Below are 19,975 nucleotides of genomic sequence, written 5' to 3' on the forward strand. Positions count from 1 at the left end.
GTTTAGGGCGAACATCCACTTTTAGAATGACATGCATTGGTTTACAAACCCATAAACCCTACCAATGCTTTTATTTAAACAAATACAAAGCGTAAAATTCTGAAATAAGGAGAGATCAAGTCTTTTGTTAGTTTTCTCTTAATTTAAAAAAAAAACAGATCCTATTTAATTAAATTGGCTGTTCTTTCAAATACTTCAGTCAAAATGAAGCTAGATGTATTATAGCCAGACTCCCTTCATCTTATTCTTCTGTGTGAAGTTGGTTCTCAAAAATGGTAGGAGCTGAATATTAAAAAAAGTATACATATTCAAGTCAAATTGTAGTCCCAAAGTATTTAAAGGCAAATAGCACCATTTTTACATGGTCTGAAGAAGGGTTTCGGCCCGAAACGTCGCCTATTTCCTTCGCTCCATAGATGCTGCTGCACCCGCTGAGTTTCCCCAGCAATTGTGTGTACCTACCATTTTTACATTGTTCCTTTCATTGATGTTTTCTATGTAACCCCAAATGACTACACCGGGTCCATATTTACAGAATAACAGTGAATGAAACAAGCACAGCTGTAATGGAAAATGTCATTCTTGGACTCAAGGTGCTTTTCACTCAGAATTTGTTTAAACTATTTATGTACATGCCTAGATAATGACTGCAAAATACTCAAGTCTATTTACCAGTTTTGTGTCTACACTTTGATTCACTCTTTATTTTATTGAATTCTGTCAGCCCTCGAATTCTTTCTGTGTGGGCATCTTTACCAGCTTTCCAAACCACCATCTGAAAGAAAGAGACATGGGACTAAAGGTTAATGATTTCCTCCCAAAATTACTGACTGCTCAAGAGCAGATTCTGCTTTTGAGACGCAACAAAACTAGATAGAGAATTCAGGATGTACTAGTGCCAACTGCTGAATGAACTAATGATGGCAGAAAATTGTTAAAGCAGTATTTTCAACTGCATTCAAAGAGTAGATGAAAATATGAGTAACTCCAGTGCTCCATTTTCTATATGAGAGCTAGCAAACTTGTTTCAGTGGTATCATTGGAGTCTCATTAAAGACAAATGTTCGCAAAACCAAGTGCCACCCTTTAACGCAATCTAAAACAACATTTCCATACATTAGTGAGGGAGAGCTTCACAGTCAAAAGAGACCTTTCCATGGGCATTTAAATTGAGCCCATCTCAATATAAATACTCATGGAAAGGCAAAACGACGTATCTTGGCCAACAATTCCTTGCATTTATCGAAGAATAGCACAAGTGTCCAGACATTTTTTGGCTCAGTCAACATCACTAAAATAGATTTCCATATGTTTCTCACTGCCACTTTTGTCCAAAGCTAACTGCTATCTTCTCCTACAATACACTTTTCCTGCAATACATCACGTTAAAAATAATGTAATTGATTTCAAAGTAATTCGGAATATCTGCAGATCACCAAAAGGCGCTATACAAATGCAAATCCACTATGACTCACGATCAGACATCTTTGCAATTCTTAAGAGTTTTACAAAGTGCAAATATTTATTTGTCTACAAAGCTAAATTCATTTAATTGGCTCTTTCTACTTGTTTTAAGAGCAACAATTTCAGGCTTAGCAATGGATAACGTCACCTACATGTATTGTCTGATTATAAGCATTAATTAATAATCATTAAAGGTCAATAAATAAATAAAATTCCTACAGAACAAATACGAAATGAATACAAAGCCCCATGATACTGCAGTTTGGAGAATTGAAATGACAAATTTAAGGACCATATATCCTAACTAAACTAAAATAGAGACCCATAAAATCTGGGATACAGAATAAAAATTACTCTAACGAGATTTATATGCAATAAAAATAAACGCACAATTTTTTTTCAACTTGCATTTCTGATGTCTGCGTAGATGCAGCCTCGCATTAAGCTGCGATACCAAACATTTCTAGGAGCATAATATGCATTTATGCATGATAAACAACATATTTGTTTGCATGAACTAGCTTATGGAAGAGATGACTTACAGGTTTGTGCAGTTGTCTCTCTTCATTGATGTTGCCATTAGTATCAATGGAAGAGGCAACACTGATGATCTGTGCATGGGATCCACTACTGACCAAACTTCCATACCCACTGGAACGCTTATTGTATACTGGCTAAAATAAGAAAGCATAACAGTCTTAATAGAATTTAAAGCACTGAATTGGACACAAATTGCATGTCAACCTGAAAACACTCATCAATGTGAATTAGTTTTACCTGCAGCAAGAGTTGTTGAATCTGCTCAGTGATGGTCTGGATTTCAGGATGAAATGCCTTCAATTCACTACAGCCCGGAACAGCAAACACATCTTCATTCAAAGGACCTCTACATATCATAAGTTGAAGGGGAGATACAAGACTGAGTACCCATTTTACATCTATCATCATTAAATATGTGATTTTGAATATGCACAATTTCAATGATTATGTTGCTATGGCCCATTATTTGACAGGCAAATATTCGTAATAATAGTTCCAATATTGTTTTTTGAATACTGGGGCAGTAACTGTAGTCAGAGCGACTGGATTCACAAAATAATCACTTCATAATTTCAGCCCCTGCCGTCACCCTGATTAATTAAAAGTATTTAAAATAATTCATAATTGTAGGACACCATTTTTCTTTCTACATTTACACCCTTAGTTCTGCACATCCTTGCTACATCTTTTCCCTTTAAACAATCCCTGTTCACATCTCAGTTAAAAATGATATTAACAAGACACTGAAATAATACCACAACATCAAATCAGTAACTGCTAGATACAATTCTACTTTGTTGCAAAATGTCTAAATTCTTCAATCTTCGTGATAATAATCCAAAGCACTTACCTTCGGACTTTGTGTCTTCCGATAATGAAGGATACTTTTCTGCTCCAGGGATTGACAAAACTGGACCAACTGGTGTCAATTGTGATGTATTCACCATTTTGTGTGCAGAAACGGACTGGTGAATGTTCAAAAGGTTGCCCAGCATTTTTCAGTACTGAAAGAATAAAAATTAAACACGTCACAAGAAACTAAAATAAACCAAGTAGCAGTTATCTATGTCTGAAGAAAGTTCCCAATCTGAAACATCACCCATCCTTTTTCCTCTAGAGATGTTACCTGACCCGCTGAGTTATCCATGCTGGGAAAAATGACCAACATCAGATAATAATAATAATAAATCAAATATTGCATCTACAAACTCACTTTTTTTATGAATGCTTAGCATGAGAGGTTGATCATCAGGATGTAGATGCATCATTACGGGCATTCCTATGAGATCCTGAGGCAAATAGCCTAATAGAGGAACAGCCCTGAGAAAGAAAATGGAATGATCCAATAATCTGCACTATGCAATTTACAATATGATATTAAAAATGCATTGTCAAATACAAGGCAGTTTTAAAAATAAAGTTAAATAAAAGAAACTAACAGAACTATTACCCAAAACTTACTAACTGAAACATTTAACTGAATTTAGGTATATATCATTTAAAAACCTAGCTTTTTTTTTTTTTTTTTTTTTTTTTTTTTAAATATTTTATTTTATTAGAAGTAAGTAGTCAAAAGGCACCAAAGTGCCTAATATATATTTTCATAATACATTTTATGTACAACTTCTTTTTTTTTTTTTTTGTTACACTGAAAAAAAGATTAGAATAAGAAAAAGAAGTTAGATAGTAAAGGATAGAAAGATGTGAAATAGTGTATGAAAAAAGAAAACGAGTAAATGAAGAAAGTTGAGAGAGAGAATAGAGAGAAGAAAAGAAAAAAAGAGGAGATCATTATTTATAGTCTTGACCAACCCTCGTCCAGTCCTGAAACAGTTATTTTTTACAATTGTGTTGCACCATATGATTCAAAAAAAACGACGAATGGAGACCAACTCGTTATGAATTGGTCTGATTTATCCATTAGGAGGAATCGCATTTCCTCAAGATGAGCGGTGTCCAACATACTTGTAATCCACATTTTAAGCGTTGGTATTGATGTACCCTTCCAAAATTTAAGAATTAATTTTTTTGCTATTATTAAACCATAGTTAAGGAATAGATTTTGAGATGTGTTCAATTATTCCCATCTTCCATTACGCCAATATAATCATTTCAGTATTAGGTTCCATTCTTGTCTTGAATAATTTTGTAAATATTTCAAAAATATCATTCCAAATCTATAAAGTTTTATGCAGGAGACTAAGGAGTGTGTTATAGTTGCCTTTTGGGCTAGACATTTATCACAAGTGGTGGATATATTTGGATAAATTTGTTCAATCTTGTTTTTGAGTAATATAATCTATGTACAATTTTAAATTGAATAAATTATGTCTTACATTAATTGAACATTGTGAATATATATCAGGTATTTTTCCATTTACCTTCGTAATTTTTATCATTAGTTCCCGTTCCCACTCTTCTCTAAGTACCTCTGTCGATGGTAGGTCTATATTTAGAATACTATTATATAAATATGATATTAATTTTGTGAGTCAGCTTCAATATTCATTGCCTCTTCCAATAAGTCAGGAGTTACTTTTGATATCCTTGTATATATTTTTTCACGAAATCGCAAATCTGAAGATATTTAAAATATTGGTTGTTTTTCAATTTAAATTTTAATTGTAATTGTTGGAATGATAGTAAGTTTCCCATTTCATACATATCCCCGATCCTTCTAATTCCGAGACTTTCCCATTGGTTATATGTCTTATCAATAAGAGATGGTTTAAATAAAGGGTTATTCGCTATTGGCATTAACAGTGATAGATTTCTTAATTTTAAAGATAATTTTATTTGTTTCCAAATTCTTATTGTACCATATATAATTGGGTTCTTCTTATATATTGTGTTATTCAGTTTTTTTGGGGAGAAGAGGATCGTTCCTATATTACTAGGATGGCAATCCTCCTTCTCCATTTTTATCCATTCTGTCTGTTGGGTAGAACTATCCAACCAATAAATCATATTCTTAATATGCACTGCCCAGTAATAATACATAAAATTCGGAAGTGAAAGTCCCCCGACCTCTTTTGGTTTACATAAGTGTTTTTTTGTGATTCTATGTGATCTATAGTCCCAAATATAATTAGTAATATTAGAGTCTAATTTTTTAAAAAGTATTTTGGTATATATACCGGTATAGATTGAAATAGGTATAGTAATTGTGGTAGGAAGATCATTTTTATTGCATTTATTCTACCTAATAATGATAAGGGAAGTGTTTTCCAAAATTTAATCAACGTATTAAGTTTATTTAATAAAGGCATGAAATTAGCATTGAATAATGCTTTATATTTTCTAGTAATCTGAATACCCAAATATTTAAATTTTTCTGTTGCGATTTTAAAGGGGAACTTCAGTAAGTGTGTAGGTTCTTGAGGTTTTAATGTCATGATTTCACTTTTATTCCAGTTTATTCTATATCCAGAAAAAGACCCAAATTCCTCTATTAAGTTTAATAAATTTGGTATGCTCGTTTGTGACTGTAATATATAAAAGTATATCGTCTGCATATAATGAGATTTTATTCTTTGAGTCTCTGGTATTATAGCCCTGAATATTCGGATGAATTCTTATACTTTCAGCCAGGGGTTCTATCATAAGGGCAAATAGCAGGGGTGATAGTGCACATCCCTGCCTATTACCCCTTGATAGTTGAAATTTTGAGATAACATGTTATTAGTTAAAATTCTTGCCATCGGTTTATCATATAATAATTTTACCCATCTTATAAAATTCTCTCCCATATTAAATTTTTGTAGTACTTTATATAAGTATTGCCACTCTACCTGATCAAATGCTTTCTCTGCATCCAAAGAAATAATTGATATATCTTCTTCCTCTACTTTATGCGAGTACATTATATTAAACAGACGTCTCAGATTATTAAATGAGTATCTTTTAGGTATAAACCCCGTTTGATCAGGGTTTATCAATTTACTAATATATTTGCTTAATCTTCTTGATAAAATCTTTGCTAAAATTTTCTGATCTGTATTTAAAAGTGATATAGCTCTGTACGAGCCCGGATCTTCTAAATCTTTATCTTTTTTTGGTATAAGTGTAATAGTTGATTCTGTTAGTGTTTCAGGTAGTTTGTTTTCTTTAAAAGCATGGGAGTATAAATTAAATAAATAAGGGGTTGTTATCTCCTGAAATTTTTTATAAAATTCATTATTAAAACCATCTGGTCCCGGTGTCTTACCATTTTTCAGCGATTTTATTGTTTCACCTATTTCTTCGATTGTAATTTGAGCTCCTAATTCCTCTTGTTCCAAAAGGTCCAGTATTGGAAGATTACAATTATCTAGAAATTTTTTTATTTTACTATCTTCTCTTTTAATTTTAGATGTATATAAGTTTTGATAAAATTGGGCAAATCTATTATTAATATCTTTAGGTAGTATTAGTAATTCACCTTTCTCTGATTTAATTTTGGTTATAGTATTTTCCTTTTCTTGTTTTTTCAATTGGCGAGCTAAAAGCTTATGTGGTTTGTCACCAAACTCAAAATGTTCCTGTTTTGTCATTTGGAATAGTCTTATTACCCTTGCCGATAAAATTCGATTAAGTTTAAATTTCAGTAATATTATCTTATTGTGTTTATCTGTCGTGGAATCTTTGGCATTATCCATCTCTAACTGTCTGATTTCTTGTTCTAACAACAATTGTTCTGTCTTATTCTTTTTATTTTGAAAACTTTGATATGACCTAGCTTTTAAAACAATTTTGTTCATGTTTCGAGAATGGTAATTTTATTTGGAATTTAATTTTATACAAGGTTTAATACAATTTAGATTAAAAAATCTTTCCGCCATTGCTGCGAAAACACTTAGTTCTCCACATACCTCTCTTCAACATCCTGGAACACACAGCTAGGTGAGTGCGTGGTGGTAAAAACCCTCTTATCATGGGGAATCTTTGGTGCTGGTAAAACAACATAAAACAAAATGAAACCATTTAAAAAATGCGCTGTCAAATAAAATGTTCCCTTTTAATCGGTTAAATAAGCCTTGGATCTTTCCAATGGCATCTATTGATTTAAAAACTTCAAAGCATAAGGCTCAGTCTGCCAATTCTCACACTCAACGTAGTCAACTACAAACGGTGTGTTATACTTTGAACCAGGTCATACAGCTTCTTAGAATTTCAATATATTAATAACTATCAATTTGGTTTTACATATAAATAAATGCACAAGAACTGCAAATGCTGGTTATTACACAAATGGACACAAAGTGCTGGAGCAACTCGGCAGGTCAGGCAGCATCTCTGGATAGTTGACTTTTCGGGACGAAGGGTCTCAACCCAGGACGTCACCTTTCCATGTTCTCCAGAGATGTTGCCTGACCTGCCGAGTTGCTCCAGCACTTTGTGTACGTTAGCTTCTAACAAATATTGCACTCAGAAGAGTATATGCTGTCAGCCTGACATTAGGGGGCTGTCCAGGCTGCCTGTAAATTAAAAAAAGTTCTAATCACTCATTATCTGACTCGTTCTTCCAGTTTTCCACATAGCCAGAAGAAAATGGTTGAATTTAGTTGAAGGATGTTACATCATCTAATAACAAATATGATTTTGCAGATTTGGGGCGAGGTTAGAACACAATGAGTGTTTCCTTGCGAAAGATAATTTTGTTGAACATAATCTCACCTTCATATCCCGAATGCACCCTTTCAGCAAGCATCAGGCAGCATAGTTGGTCATTGTCTTCATCAGATGCCCGAACCTTTGTAAGATAAGGCGTCACATGAAATGGATAGTAATGGGTGCTCCGATCTCGCTGTTGGTTTCCACTGTGAAATGGATGGTGACAGTAAAGCCCAGAGTTAGACCAAAAATAGTGAAAATAGTTACTTGCTCCAGCAGTGCACAACTGAAAGGTCACTCGCACAGCATGAAATTATGGCAACAAAGTTTCACATCACTCTGGTTATTCCACCATGTTCATTCTGGTGTGTTATGAGTTGTGCATCAGATGAACCCAAGGGGTGACAATTCACAAGCAATGTTCCTTTTTGGGATTGTGAAGGAAATGAGCCCACATTGTCGTGTCGGTTTCGGTGACCATCACGTTTTTACCTGACTGAAACCCCATTAAGGTGATTGCAAATGTTACCATTGGCCTACAGACCCACAAACCTCACAGTACAATCTAATCCTCTCCCGCACCCAACCCATCAATATCACATATTGAAGATTGGCTCAGGCACCAACTCTCTGCTCCCTTGGCAATCCGATCCCCAAATCTCCACCCAGATTTCCCTCCGCTACCAGCTACTGAACCTCCAATTTTCAACACCCCTTCTTGAGTCTAGTCCTATGACGGCTGATCTCTGAATCTACTCCATGCTCCTTCTCTAATTAGACTCTCTATACTGACCAGTGTTCATTCATTCACACTAGTTCTCCATTACCCTACTTTGTCATTCCCTCCCTACATACACTAGGGACAATTTACAGTGGCCATTTAACCTATGAACCCGCATGTTTTGGGGCTATGGGGGAAAATCTAAAGCATCCACATGAAACCCCTGTGGTCACAGGGAGAACGTGCAAACTCCACACAACAGTATCCACGGTCGGGATCAAACCTGTTTCTCTAGCGCTGTGAGGCAGCAGCTCAACTGACTGAACCACTGTGCCACCCTTAATTTCTTTGGACAGAAAGTTGTCGGCACTTTGAAGAAGTCGGCAATTAACACATTTGTACCATATTTTCTGCATCAAAGGTGCACCTAAAATTCAGAAACATTTCACAGCCCTCGAAGGACTATGGGCCGTCCTGAATTTGTGAAAAGCCCCCTGGAAATGTTAATCTTTCTTAAAGTGTTAACTTTTTAGAACACACATTAATTGAATTTTATATAACCAAATTTGGAGTTACAATATAACAATGGGTACATGCACGGACAAGGCACATACACACCACATACATACACACACACACCACACACATTTGTTATATAACTACTGCAGCTACAGTGCCCTCCATAATGTTCGGGACAAAGACCCATCATTTATTTGCCTCTGTACTCCACAATGAGATTTGTAATTTAAAAAAAAATCACATGTGGTTAAAGTGCACATTGTCAGATTTTATTAAAGGCCATTTTTATACATTTTGGTTTCACCATGTATAATTTACAGCTGTGTTCATACATAGTCCCCCCATTTCAGGGCACCATAATATTTGGGACACATGGCTTCACAGGTCTTTGTAATTGCTCAGGTGTGTTTAATTGCCTCCTTAATGCAGGTATAAGAGAGCTCTCAGCACCCAGTCTTTCCTCCAGCCTTTCCATCACCTTTGGAAACTTTTATTGCTGTTTATCAACACGAGGACCAAAGTTGTGCCAATGAAAGTCAAAGAAGCCATTATGAGATTGAAAAACACAAATAAAACTGTGAGAGACATCAGTCAAACAGGCTTACTAAAATCAACTGTCTGGAACATCTTTAAGAAGAAAGAGAGCACTTGTGAGCTTATTAATCGTAAAACAACTGGCAGGCCAAGGAAAACCTCCACAGCTGATGGCAGAAGAATTCTCTATAATAAAGAAAAATCCCCAAGCACCTGTCCGACAGATCAGGTGTGGATTTGTCAATGACCACTGTCCAATGAAGGCTTCATGAACAGAAATACAGAGGCTGCACTGCAAGATGCAAACCACTGGTTAGCCACAAAAATAGGATGGCCAGGTAACAGTTTGCGAAGAAGTACTTAAAAGAGCAACCACAGTTCTGGAAAATGGTCTTGTGGACAGATGAGATGAAGATGAACTTATCAGAGAGATGGCAAGAGCAAAGTATGGAGGGGAGAAGGAACTGCCCAAGATACAAAGCATACCACCTCATCTGTGAAACACGGTGGTGGGGGTGTTATGGCCTGGGCATGTATGGCTGCTGAAGGTACTGGCTCACTTATCTTCATTGATGATACAACTGCTGAGGTAGTAGCATAATGAATCCTGATGTGTATAGACACATCTTATCTGCTCAAGTTCGAACAAATGCTTCAAAACTCATTGGCTGGCGGTTCATTCTACAGCAAGACAATGATCCCAAACATACTGCTAAAGCAACAAAGGAAATTTTCAAAGCTAAAAAATGGTAAATTCTTGAGTGGCCAAGTCAATCACCTGATCTGAACCCAATTGAACATGCCTTTTATATGCTGAAGAGAAAACTGAAGGGGACTAGCCCCCAAAACAAGCATAAGCTAAAGATGGCTGCATACAGGCCTGGCAGAGCATCACCAGAGAAGACACCCAGCAACTGGTGATGTCCATGTATCGCAGACTTCAAGCAGTCATTGCATGCATAGGATATGCAACAAAATACTAAACATGACTACTTTCATTTACATGACATTGCTGTGTCCCAAACATTATGGTGCCCTGAAATGTGGGGACTATGTATAAACACTGGTGTAATTTCTACATGGTGAAACCAAAATGTATAAAAATGGCCTTAATTAAAATCTGACAATGTGCACTTTAACCACATGTGATGTTTTCTATTACAAATCTTAAATTGTGGAGTACAGAGGCAAATAAATAAATGACGGGTCTTTGTCCCAAACATTATGGAGGGCATTTGGTCCACCCAACCCTTTCCCCTCAGGCTTGTTATATAACTTAAATCATGTCCTCGCACTTTCTGCATGCTATTAACCCATTTCATGTCGTCGAATCGAGTTTATTGTCATATGAACAAGTATGGTGAGGTTCAGGTACACTGAAAAGCACAGAGTCTTAGGCAACAGACAAGCAGTCTGGAAGCAGATTTGAAATTTGGGTTCAAGGTGTTAGAATAGGGGGGTTTGCTGGCTCCTGATTGATCCTGTGGTGACAGGGGAGAATGACCAGGTCCAAGGATGGCAGGTGAGGAATGTGAACTCAGCGCTGAAGTGCTCTTAAGGATCTTAACAGGACTGAAGATGGCGGCGCGTCCAGACGCAGCGGCTTTGCGCTCCCAAGCCCGAGTTTACTCGGAGCAGCCCGGTACCGAACGCTGCTGGAAAAACAAGGTAATTAAAATCCCCAGAACCCCTAGAACCCATAGGAACCCTGGTAACCCCGGAAACCCCAGGAACCATAAGAAGAAACTCACCTACAGGACGAGGGAATCCAAGACCCGCATCGCAATCCCGACTGGTCGCACATGGAGCCGCTCGGAACTACTCAGCATCGGACGTGGCTGCGAGAAACTGGCGTATGAGTACTACAGTACCCTTACCGTCCCGTCGGAGCTGGGCAGGAAAGCCCCTTGGATCACCACTCCGGAGGGGAGGAGACGGAGCAAGCGCCGGGAAAGGAAGCAGAAACGTGGAAGGCGAGCGGGGATGCAGGACAGGCTACGGAGGGCTCCACAAAGACCATCGCTCCCAAGCGTCTTTCTGGCGAATGTCCGGTCACTCACCAACAAGATGGATGAGGTAAGGCTCTGGATCAACACCCAGCGATCCCTGGAAGACTGCTGTGTGCTGATCTTCACAGAGACCTGGCTCAGCACGCTGGTTCCCGATGGGGCTGTGGACCTGACCAACCGGTCACTGCATCGTGCTGATAGAACAAAGGACTCCGGGAAGAGCAAGGGTGGTGGGCTCTGCATCTACATCAACAATGATTGGTGCACCAACCACACTGCAATAGAGAGCTACTGTTCCCCAGACCTGGAATACCTACTGCTTAAATGTAGGCCGTTTTACCTGCCTCGGGAGTTTACTGTGGTTATCATCATGGCCATATACATCCCACCACAGGCTAATGCTAACCTAGCACTAGCACAGCTGCACTCGGCCATCAGTAAGCAGCAGGATGCTCACCCCGACGGTGCCTTCATTGTTGCAGGGGACTTTAACCAGGTCGACCTACGTGCTACACTCCGCAAATTCCACCAGCATGTGCAGTGCCCTACCAGGGGCTCAAACACGTTGGATAAAGTGTACACCAACATCAAGGACGCATACAGAGCTCTCCCCCGCCCATCCCTGGGACAATCCGATCACCTCTCACTGTTTCTACTGCCTGCATACAGACCCCTCATCCGCAAGACCAAACCTGCAATAAGGACGGTCAAAATATGGCCCGAGGACGCCACCCTACAACTCCAGGACTGCTTTGATCGCACCGACTGGGACCTGTTTGCACAACAGGCTACCAGTGGTACAGAGGTAGACTTGGAGGAGTACACATCCACTGTGCTCTCCTACATCAACTGCTGTGTGGAGACTGTCACAGTGGACAAGCAAATAAAGATGTTCCCAAACCGGAAACCCTGGATGAACAAGGAGGTTCAGGATCTACTAAGGGCACGCAACAATGCCTTTAAATCCAGGGACACTTCTGCTTACAGTGCGGCCAGGGCGAACCTGAACAGAGGCATAAAAAAGGCCAAAGTCATCCACAGGCAAAGGGTAGAAGACCACTTCAATACCGTGGACACCAGAAGCATGTGGCAGGGTGTCAGGGACATCACTGACTACAAGAGCAGCCCCGCCTGCCACCACGGTGATATCACACTGGCCAACGAACTAAACACCTTCTTTGCCCGGTTCGATACTGGCAACACCACCAGGGGTGGAATAACCCCGGCCATAGCGGAGGGACAGGCCTTAACACTGAGCACTCAGGAGGTACAGTGCGCTCTGCGTAGGATCAATCCACGCAAGGCTGCAGGCCCGGATGGTGTACAGGGAAGAGTATTAAAGGACTGTGCTGGACAGCTGGCGAAGGTATTCACGAGAATCTTCAATCTCTCTCTATCTCTGGCAACGGTCCCCAAGTGCCTGAAAACAGCCACCATAGTGCCGGTGCCGAAAAAGTCCAAAATCACCAACCTCAACGACTACCGGCCGGTTGCCCCGACTCCAATCCCCATGAAGTGCTTCGAAAGGCTGGTCCTCTCCCATATTAAATCCAGCATCCCTGCCTCACTGGACTCCCATCAATTTGCATACAGGGCAAATAGATCGACAGAGGATGCCATCTCTCTGGCCCTTCACACTGTCCTGACTCACCTGGACAGACAGGGCACGTATGTGAGGATGCTCTTCATTGACTATAGCTCTGCATTCAATACGGTCATCCCCACCAAGCTCACCACCAAACTCCACCAGCTAGGCCTCAGCTCACCGATATGCGCTTGGATCCTGAACTTTCTCACGGAGCGACCGCAGGCAGTGAGACTGGGCCCGCACCTGTCCTCCACCATCACCCTGAGCACCGGCACACCACAGGGTTGTGTACTAAGCCCTATGCTCTACTCCCTCTTCACTCACGACTGTGTCCCTGCATTCGACACCAACACCATCGTGAAGTTTGCAGACGACACAACAGTGATTGGGCTGATCACCAACGGTGATGAAACAAAATACAGAGCGGAGGTGCAGAACCTGGCGGACTGGTGCGCCAATAACAACTTGGCACTAAACACCTCCAAGACCAAGGAGCTGATTATTGACTTCAGGAGGTCCCATTCTGGAGAATACGCCCCAATCTCCATTTATGGGGAAAGTGTGGAGAGAGTGTCCAGCTTTAAGTTTCTGGGCACTCACATTTCAGAAGACCTCGCATGGTCCACAAACACCGCCGCGCTGGTCAAGAAGGCACAGCAACGACTGTTCTTCCTGAGGACATTAAAAAAGACTGGTCTGCCCCAACAGCTGCTGACAACGTTCTACCGCTGCACCACAGAGAGCATACTAACGTATGGCATCTCTGTGTGGTATCTCAGCTGCACGGAGGCGGAGAGGAGAGCTCTTCAGCGCGTCGTCAACAGAGCGCAGAGGATCATCGGGACAGAGCTACCAGCCTTGGAGGGCATCTACCACACGCGGTGCCTCAGGAAGGCCCTCAGCATCCATAAGGACTCATCACACCCCTGCCACGGTCTGTTTCAACTACTTCCCTCCGGCAGACGTTACAAGGCCTTCTACGCCCGAACCTCCAGACTCAGGAACAGTTTCATCCCAAGAGCTATAGCGGCTCTGAACCGGCCCTAATGAGTGCCCCCCCCACCCACCCCCTTTGGACAGTCTCCCTCAGATGGTCACGTCAATCAATTCAGCTTGTTTATTTATGTATTGTATTTATTTACCTTTCTTGTACATCAGTGGAGCTGCACACTAAATCTCGTTGCACTGACGTGCAATGACAATAAAAGATATATTATTATTATTATTATTATTATTAAAGGAAAGTGGTGGGCTCCAAAGGATTAGAAGGAAAAGGAGCCTTGCAAAATTGTGGTTTGGGCCTAGGGTGGCAGTAGCGATGGGAGAAGGTGTTGTTTGGGCACAAACAGAAAGACAGGTACTGATCCAACAGGGATCCCAATCCAGCATGGCATTGCGAAGCCCTAGGCCTGCTCAGGAGTGGCCCCACACAGGACAATGTGGTCCACATTCACTTGAACTGCTTCCAAAGGATCAGTGCATTGGGAATTACATCAAGGACACAACGGGGAAATTACTTCCAGGGTTGCCTGGGCAAACACCTGGGGAAACTCAATGTTAATTGTGCATTTCACTCCAGGACAAATTGATTTCATACAGAATTATGCAATTGAACTTCTGGGTCCAAATTTCTATCCATTTTTTTGGACAACTTAGTGGTTTGGGATTTTCTCTGAAGTCTACAGAGCCAGTCATTATCATAATGTTTTGGACATTTTTAGTCCAATTCAGAGCTCCCAAGCACTAGCAAATTCCTCACAGGTTATATGGGTGATGATGGGTGATCATACAGATCAGTTCAATACTCTTGTGTACGGGACCCAGTACCACGATCTTCCCCACACAACCCTTTCACTTGTTGGTTCATTCCTCTCCAACCTTTCCAGTACTCACCTAATCCGACAGAAGAAGGACTTCACCTGCATACAATCGAAAGGGGATGAACCTAAAAGACAGCAACAGTAACACGTTAAGGAATTGCACTTAATGGAGATAGAAGAAATCTAATTATATCTGCTCATACAGTTAAACACCACATTATTAATTGAGTTTTTTTGTGAAGACTAAAGTGTGCAAAAAGATCAAATATGATTACATATTTGGTAACAGTTTTATCAAATGGTGTGATAATCTTTCTGGTATATTCTTCATGACTAAACAAGGTTCTGCCAAGTTTAGAAGTAACACATGGTTAATAATCTCTAAATGAGAAGAAAAACAGAAGGACTGGAGGCGAGTGAGAAGGAGGGAGGCAAGAAACCACATCTTCGACTGCTGAGGCCTCAACTCCAAAATTCCCTCTGCAAATGGAGCTAAAAGAAAGCATATTCAGACCATTTCATCCTCAACGTGAACTTTGGGTCCAAGGATCTTCAGTTGCCTTTGACATTCTCACATTGACAGCGCCATTCTGAGTGACACGATAGGGAGGCGATGGTCAGCTCAAACAAGGTGTGATGCACATCTTCTTCTGGGAGGATAAGGAAGAAAGGGAAAGCAGTCTTACTGGGGTGGGTTTCACCACCAAGAATGAACTATGTTGGATCTACTTGGCTCTTCCTGTGGGATAAATAAAGCTCACAGCCCTCAGACTCACTCTAATGCAGAATCAGCACGCTACATTAATCAGTGCACGTGTCCTAATTAAGAAGAGCAATCTTGAGAAAACCTTGACCATTGAAATAAAATCGTCAGCAAGCTCGCAGAGATGATGTACAGGGCTCCAGTGAGACCACACCTGGAGTATTGTGTGCAGTTTTGGTCCCCTCATTTGAGGAAGGACATTCTTGCTATTGAGGGAGTGCAGCCTAAGTTTACTAGGTTAATTCCCAGGATGGCGGGACTGTCATATGCTGAGAGAATGGAGCGGCTGGGCTTATACACTCTGGAGTTTAGGATGAGAGGGGAACTTATTGAAACATATAAGATCATTAAGGGCTTGGACACGCTAGAGGCAGGAAACATGTTCCTGATGTTGGGGGAGTCCAGAAACAGGGGCCACAGTTTAAGAATAAAGGGTAAGCCATTTAGAACGGAAATGAGGAAACACTTTTTCACACAGAGAGTTGTGAGTCTGTGGAATTCTCTGCCTCAGAGGGCGGTGGAGGCTGGTTCTCTGGATAATTTCAAGAGAGCTAGATAGGGCTCTTAAAGATAGCGGAGTCAGGGGATATGGGGAGAAGGCAGGAACAGGGTACTGATTGGGGATGTTCAGCCATGATCACATTGAATGGCGGTGCTGGCTCGAAGGGCCAAATGGCCTACTCCTGCACCTATTGTCTAATGAGAGACTGGGGCAACAAAATCAACAGGTAGATCGACTTACAAGCATGAAAATGATTAAACTGGTGTCATCAAATTATGCTAGCATGATTTAATTGCATAATGCGAGATCAATAGTGTTGGAATTGTCATGCTGGCAACTGCTTTGTTATGAAAAGTACACAATTTTGGGCAAGCAACCATCATGCCGAAATTGATCAGAGTCATTCAGCACGGAAACCGGTCCTTCAGCCACTGAGTCTGCCTTGACTATTAAACACACATTTACATGAATCCCACTTTATTCCTTCCATCAACTCCCTGGCCCCCAGGTTTTTTCCCCAAGAAGGGCAATCTACAGCTGGCCATTAACCTATCATCAGCATATCTTTGATATCAGAGGTGGAATGTGTAAACGCCACTCAAACAGCTCAAGGTTGACCCTAGGTTGCCGGAGCATGATGTAGCAACTCTAATCGCCATGCCATTGCATTGCCCCGGGGATTATTCTGGGATTAGGAAATTTAGGACATGGTCATTGCTGAAGTAGACAAAAGCAGCCTACGTACCTGCGTCAGCAGAGGACTTATGAGACAAGGGTTCAAAATGATAAAGCAAGACACGAGATTAGAAGAAATCTTGTAGTCCCCTGACAAGTGATTGCACAGAGCAGGCTCTCTAGTGCTGTTAAAGCAGGATTAATTCCTCAACAAAGTGAACAGTCATTTTGGAAGTTACACTGGTTGGAACTTACAAAGTTACATAACTTTTCTAATCAATTTTCCAAATGACCCTAAATGGAAACAGTAAAATATAGACCATTTATTACTTTTCCCATGGATGAATCGTGTTATCAATTGTGTCTTTGTTCTACATTCTGCCATGACCATTTGCGTATTAATTTCTCTCCGAGCTGTCTCCAATTCAAACACTGGTTAGAAGAGCAACAGAAATATTTAGAATCACCTTGAGAAACAGGCGTTGGTCGGCCCAATAAAGTTATACTCCCCAAAATCATCTTCTTTCCCCTTCATCTAACTCTAGCGGTATAAGTGCTTCTCCCTCATATTAATCTTGCATTTCTTTAAACAAATCAATGGAACAGTCAGTTCTGCAATTTAGTTACTTCCTGTGCATGGTTTCTCGACAACATGGTTTCTCGACACCCAGGAAGAGGGCCTTCCTTTTCTAATTTGCCATGTATGAAGACAGTGTGATTAGCATCTTGTTCTTTGTTAAGATGCTGAGCATACCAAGGATCATTCAATGTAAGGATGTCTAGGTCTCCAAGCATTGATCACAAATCTGAGCTCCCCACCGAATTCATATAACCCCCTACTTATCTTTCCCCCCCCCCAATGAGAAATGGCCTATTTAACCCTCCTCTTAAATATAATTAAGTGCTCATTAAGTCCTGGAATGGGCAAAAAATCTTCTTATTTGAAGAGGGTTCTCTCAAATGATGGATTACTGAGATTAAAGTCCATAAATTGAATTCTGTATCGGTAGCGACCTGAAATGCCCATAGTGCTGAAATCCATTTAGTGTTGCAATGTAGATCAGTACAAGTTCTGATTCTAAAAATAAACTTAAAGATGCGGAAAATAATTTACTGATCACACACACACACACTCATACCATAAAATGTATTAATGCTTTATTTGAATAGGTCACAGTAGCCCAAGTTTAAAAAAACAATCTGCTTATGGGGGACGGTGGGAGCGGGGAAACTGAATAAGAAAGAAAGAAAGAAAAAGTCTGTTTTTTCTAATGGGGCAGAATTGTAATAATGGATAATTAACTGACAGCTTTGCTCAATTAATTTAATTAATTAGAGACAGCTCAGAGAGAAATTAATACACCAATAGTCATGGCAGAATGTAGAACAAAGACACAATTGATAATACGATTCATCCATGGAAAAAGTAATAAATGATCTATATTTTACTGTTTCCATTTAGGGTCATTTGGAAAATTGATTAGAAAAGTTATGTAACTAGACAGCTATACTTCTCCAATCTATGAGCAAAATAGCTGCTACGAGAGCACTTTTCAATGGAGACCATTATATAACAGTCTCTCACCCAAAGGGTGTAATAGGATCTGCTGATATCATGATGCACACTCACCAGCTGCTTGGCACAAGTTCCACAAAGGAAGTTGAGAAGGCTTTGTGGAGCTGTAGAAAATCCCAATATCTTGTGGAGCAAGGAGTTCTGTGAACTTCTTGCTTTTGAAGACTTCATTATTGCAGTTCAGAATATAGGCGGCTTGGTCAGAGATGTATACAATCTGGCCCGTGATTAGGGAAACAGTAACAGCAAAGACATCCTGAAAAACAGAAAATTATTATTTTTAAAATTAAATATTTATGAATTCTGTATTGATTATATAGAAATGAAGGTTGAGTTATAAACAAACTGAAGTCATTGGCATAGTAGTGTGTATCCTATGCTGTTAGTTCCAATATATGGTGTAGAAAGGAACTGCAGATGCTGGTTTACACCAAAGATAGACACAAAATGCTGGAGTAATTCAGCGGGTCAGGCAGCATCTCTGGAGAAAAGGAACAGGTGGAGTTTCGGGTCAAGAAAGGTCTCAACCTGAAACGTCACCTGTTCCTTTTCCCCAGAGATGCTGCCTGACCCGCTGAGTTACTCCAGCATTTTGTGTGTAGTTCCAATATATTTTAAAATTAGAGGAACAAATTTTCCTCATAACTTGTACTGATCTGCAATGCAACACTAAATGGATTTTGGCACTCTGCCTGCTTGCATCTCTCATGGGCATTTCAGCTCGCTACCGATACAGAATTCAAATTATGAACTTTAATCTCAGTAATCCATCATTTGAGAGAACCCTCTTCAAATAAGATGATTTTTTGCCCATTCCAGGACTATGAGCACGTCCTAAGCATGTAATTCAATGGAGCAACAAGGAAGCACACAGCCTCTTGGAAGTATCATTTTGAAGTGGGAAATTAAACCAAGGCATTGTTTGCTCTCAGGCGAACACAAAAGATCACAAGGCATTGTTTGGGTGAAGAACAAGGAGATAGTCAGTATCCTGATCAGGATTTATCCCTCAGTTACTATTACTAAAATATCCTCAGAACTGCCACTTATGGAAATTTGTTTTGGTGCGTTTCCAAAATTAACAATGACTGTTTAAAATGAATAATAATTGTCACAGGTCATGAAAAGAATATGAAAACAGCTACATAATAGCAAATCTTTCTCTTTCAATCTTGTTGACTTGCAGCTTTAACCAACTAACTTGGTTTCTTCTCCTTCAAAGAGGCAACTTATCTTGAACAACCTCAAACTTGCTTGGCTCTCTGAATTGTTAACCATTGACAGGATTTGCATTTGACTCTGTGTATATGAAACAATTCATGCTCAAAGCTTTTACACAGTTTATGTACAGATATTTTTAAAAAACAACTTACAGCATTCTTTGAGGTGTATTCAGAAATAATATTTTCTACTTCATCAATGGAGAAGGAGTTGATGCTCAAGCTATTTGATTCAGTGTCATCATTCATGAGGAACTTGTAGTACTCTTCATTGGCTGCAGAATTAATTGACAGACATTGTTATCAAATATTTAAATATGGCCAATATTATGCAATTATTTTTAAGATAAAGCTCAATTAAAATCTCAAAAAGTTCACAAAACAAGAACTCTCTCCCTCTTAACCAAATGACCTAATTTCTGTCAGAGGCAAGTAGGTTTTCTTATTTCAAA

The 19,975-nt window shown here is 39.9% G+C and overlaps 1 protein-coding gene across 1 annotated transcript in view; it reads right to left on the minus strand.

Annotated features, from left to right (window-relative positions):
- per2 (period circadian regulator 2) overlaps nt 1-19,975 on the minus strand; it is a 55,871-nt gene that overhangs the window by 21,488 nt on the left and 14,408 nt on the right. Inside the window, exons 5-14 of the mRNA XM_033031089.1 lie at nt 19,677-19,798; nt 18,358-18,559; nt 14,861-14,912; nt 7,660-7,802; nt 6,855-6,933; nt 3,218-3,324; nt 2,855-3,008; nt 2,242-2,350; nt 2,007-2,138; nt 673-775 (exon numbers count right to left, since the gene is read on the minus strand). Of these exons, the coding sequence (XP_032886980.1) occupies nt 673-775; nt 2,007-2,138; nt 2,242-2,350; nt 2,855-3,008; nt 3,218-3,324; nt 6,855-6,933; nt 7,660-7,802; nt 14,861-14,912; nt 18,358-18,559; nt 19,677-19,798 (1,203 nt within the window). The remainder of the gene's footprint in view (nt 1-672; nt 776-2,006; nt 2,139-2,241; nt 2,351-2,854; nt 3,009-3,217; nt 3,325-6,854; nt 6,934-7,659; nt 7,803-14,860; nt 14,913-18,357; nt 18,560-19,676; nt 19,799-19,975) is intronic.

The sequence above is a fragment of the Amblyraja radiata genome, chromosome 13, assembly GCF_010909765.2.
Source record: "Amblyraja radiata isolate CabotCenter1 chromosome 13, sAmbRad1.1.pri, whole genome shotgun sequence".
In the NCBI taxonomy this organism is placed as follows: domain Eukaryota; kingdom Metazoa; phylum Chordata; class Chondrichthyes; order Rajiformes; family Rajidae; genus Amblyraja; species Amblyraja radiata.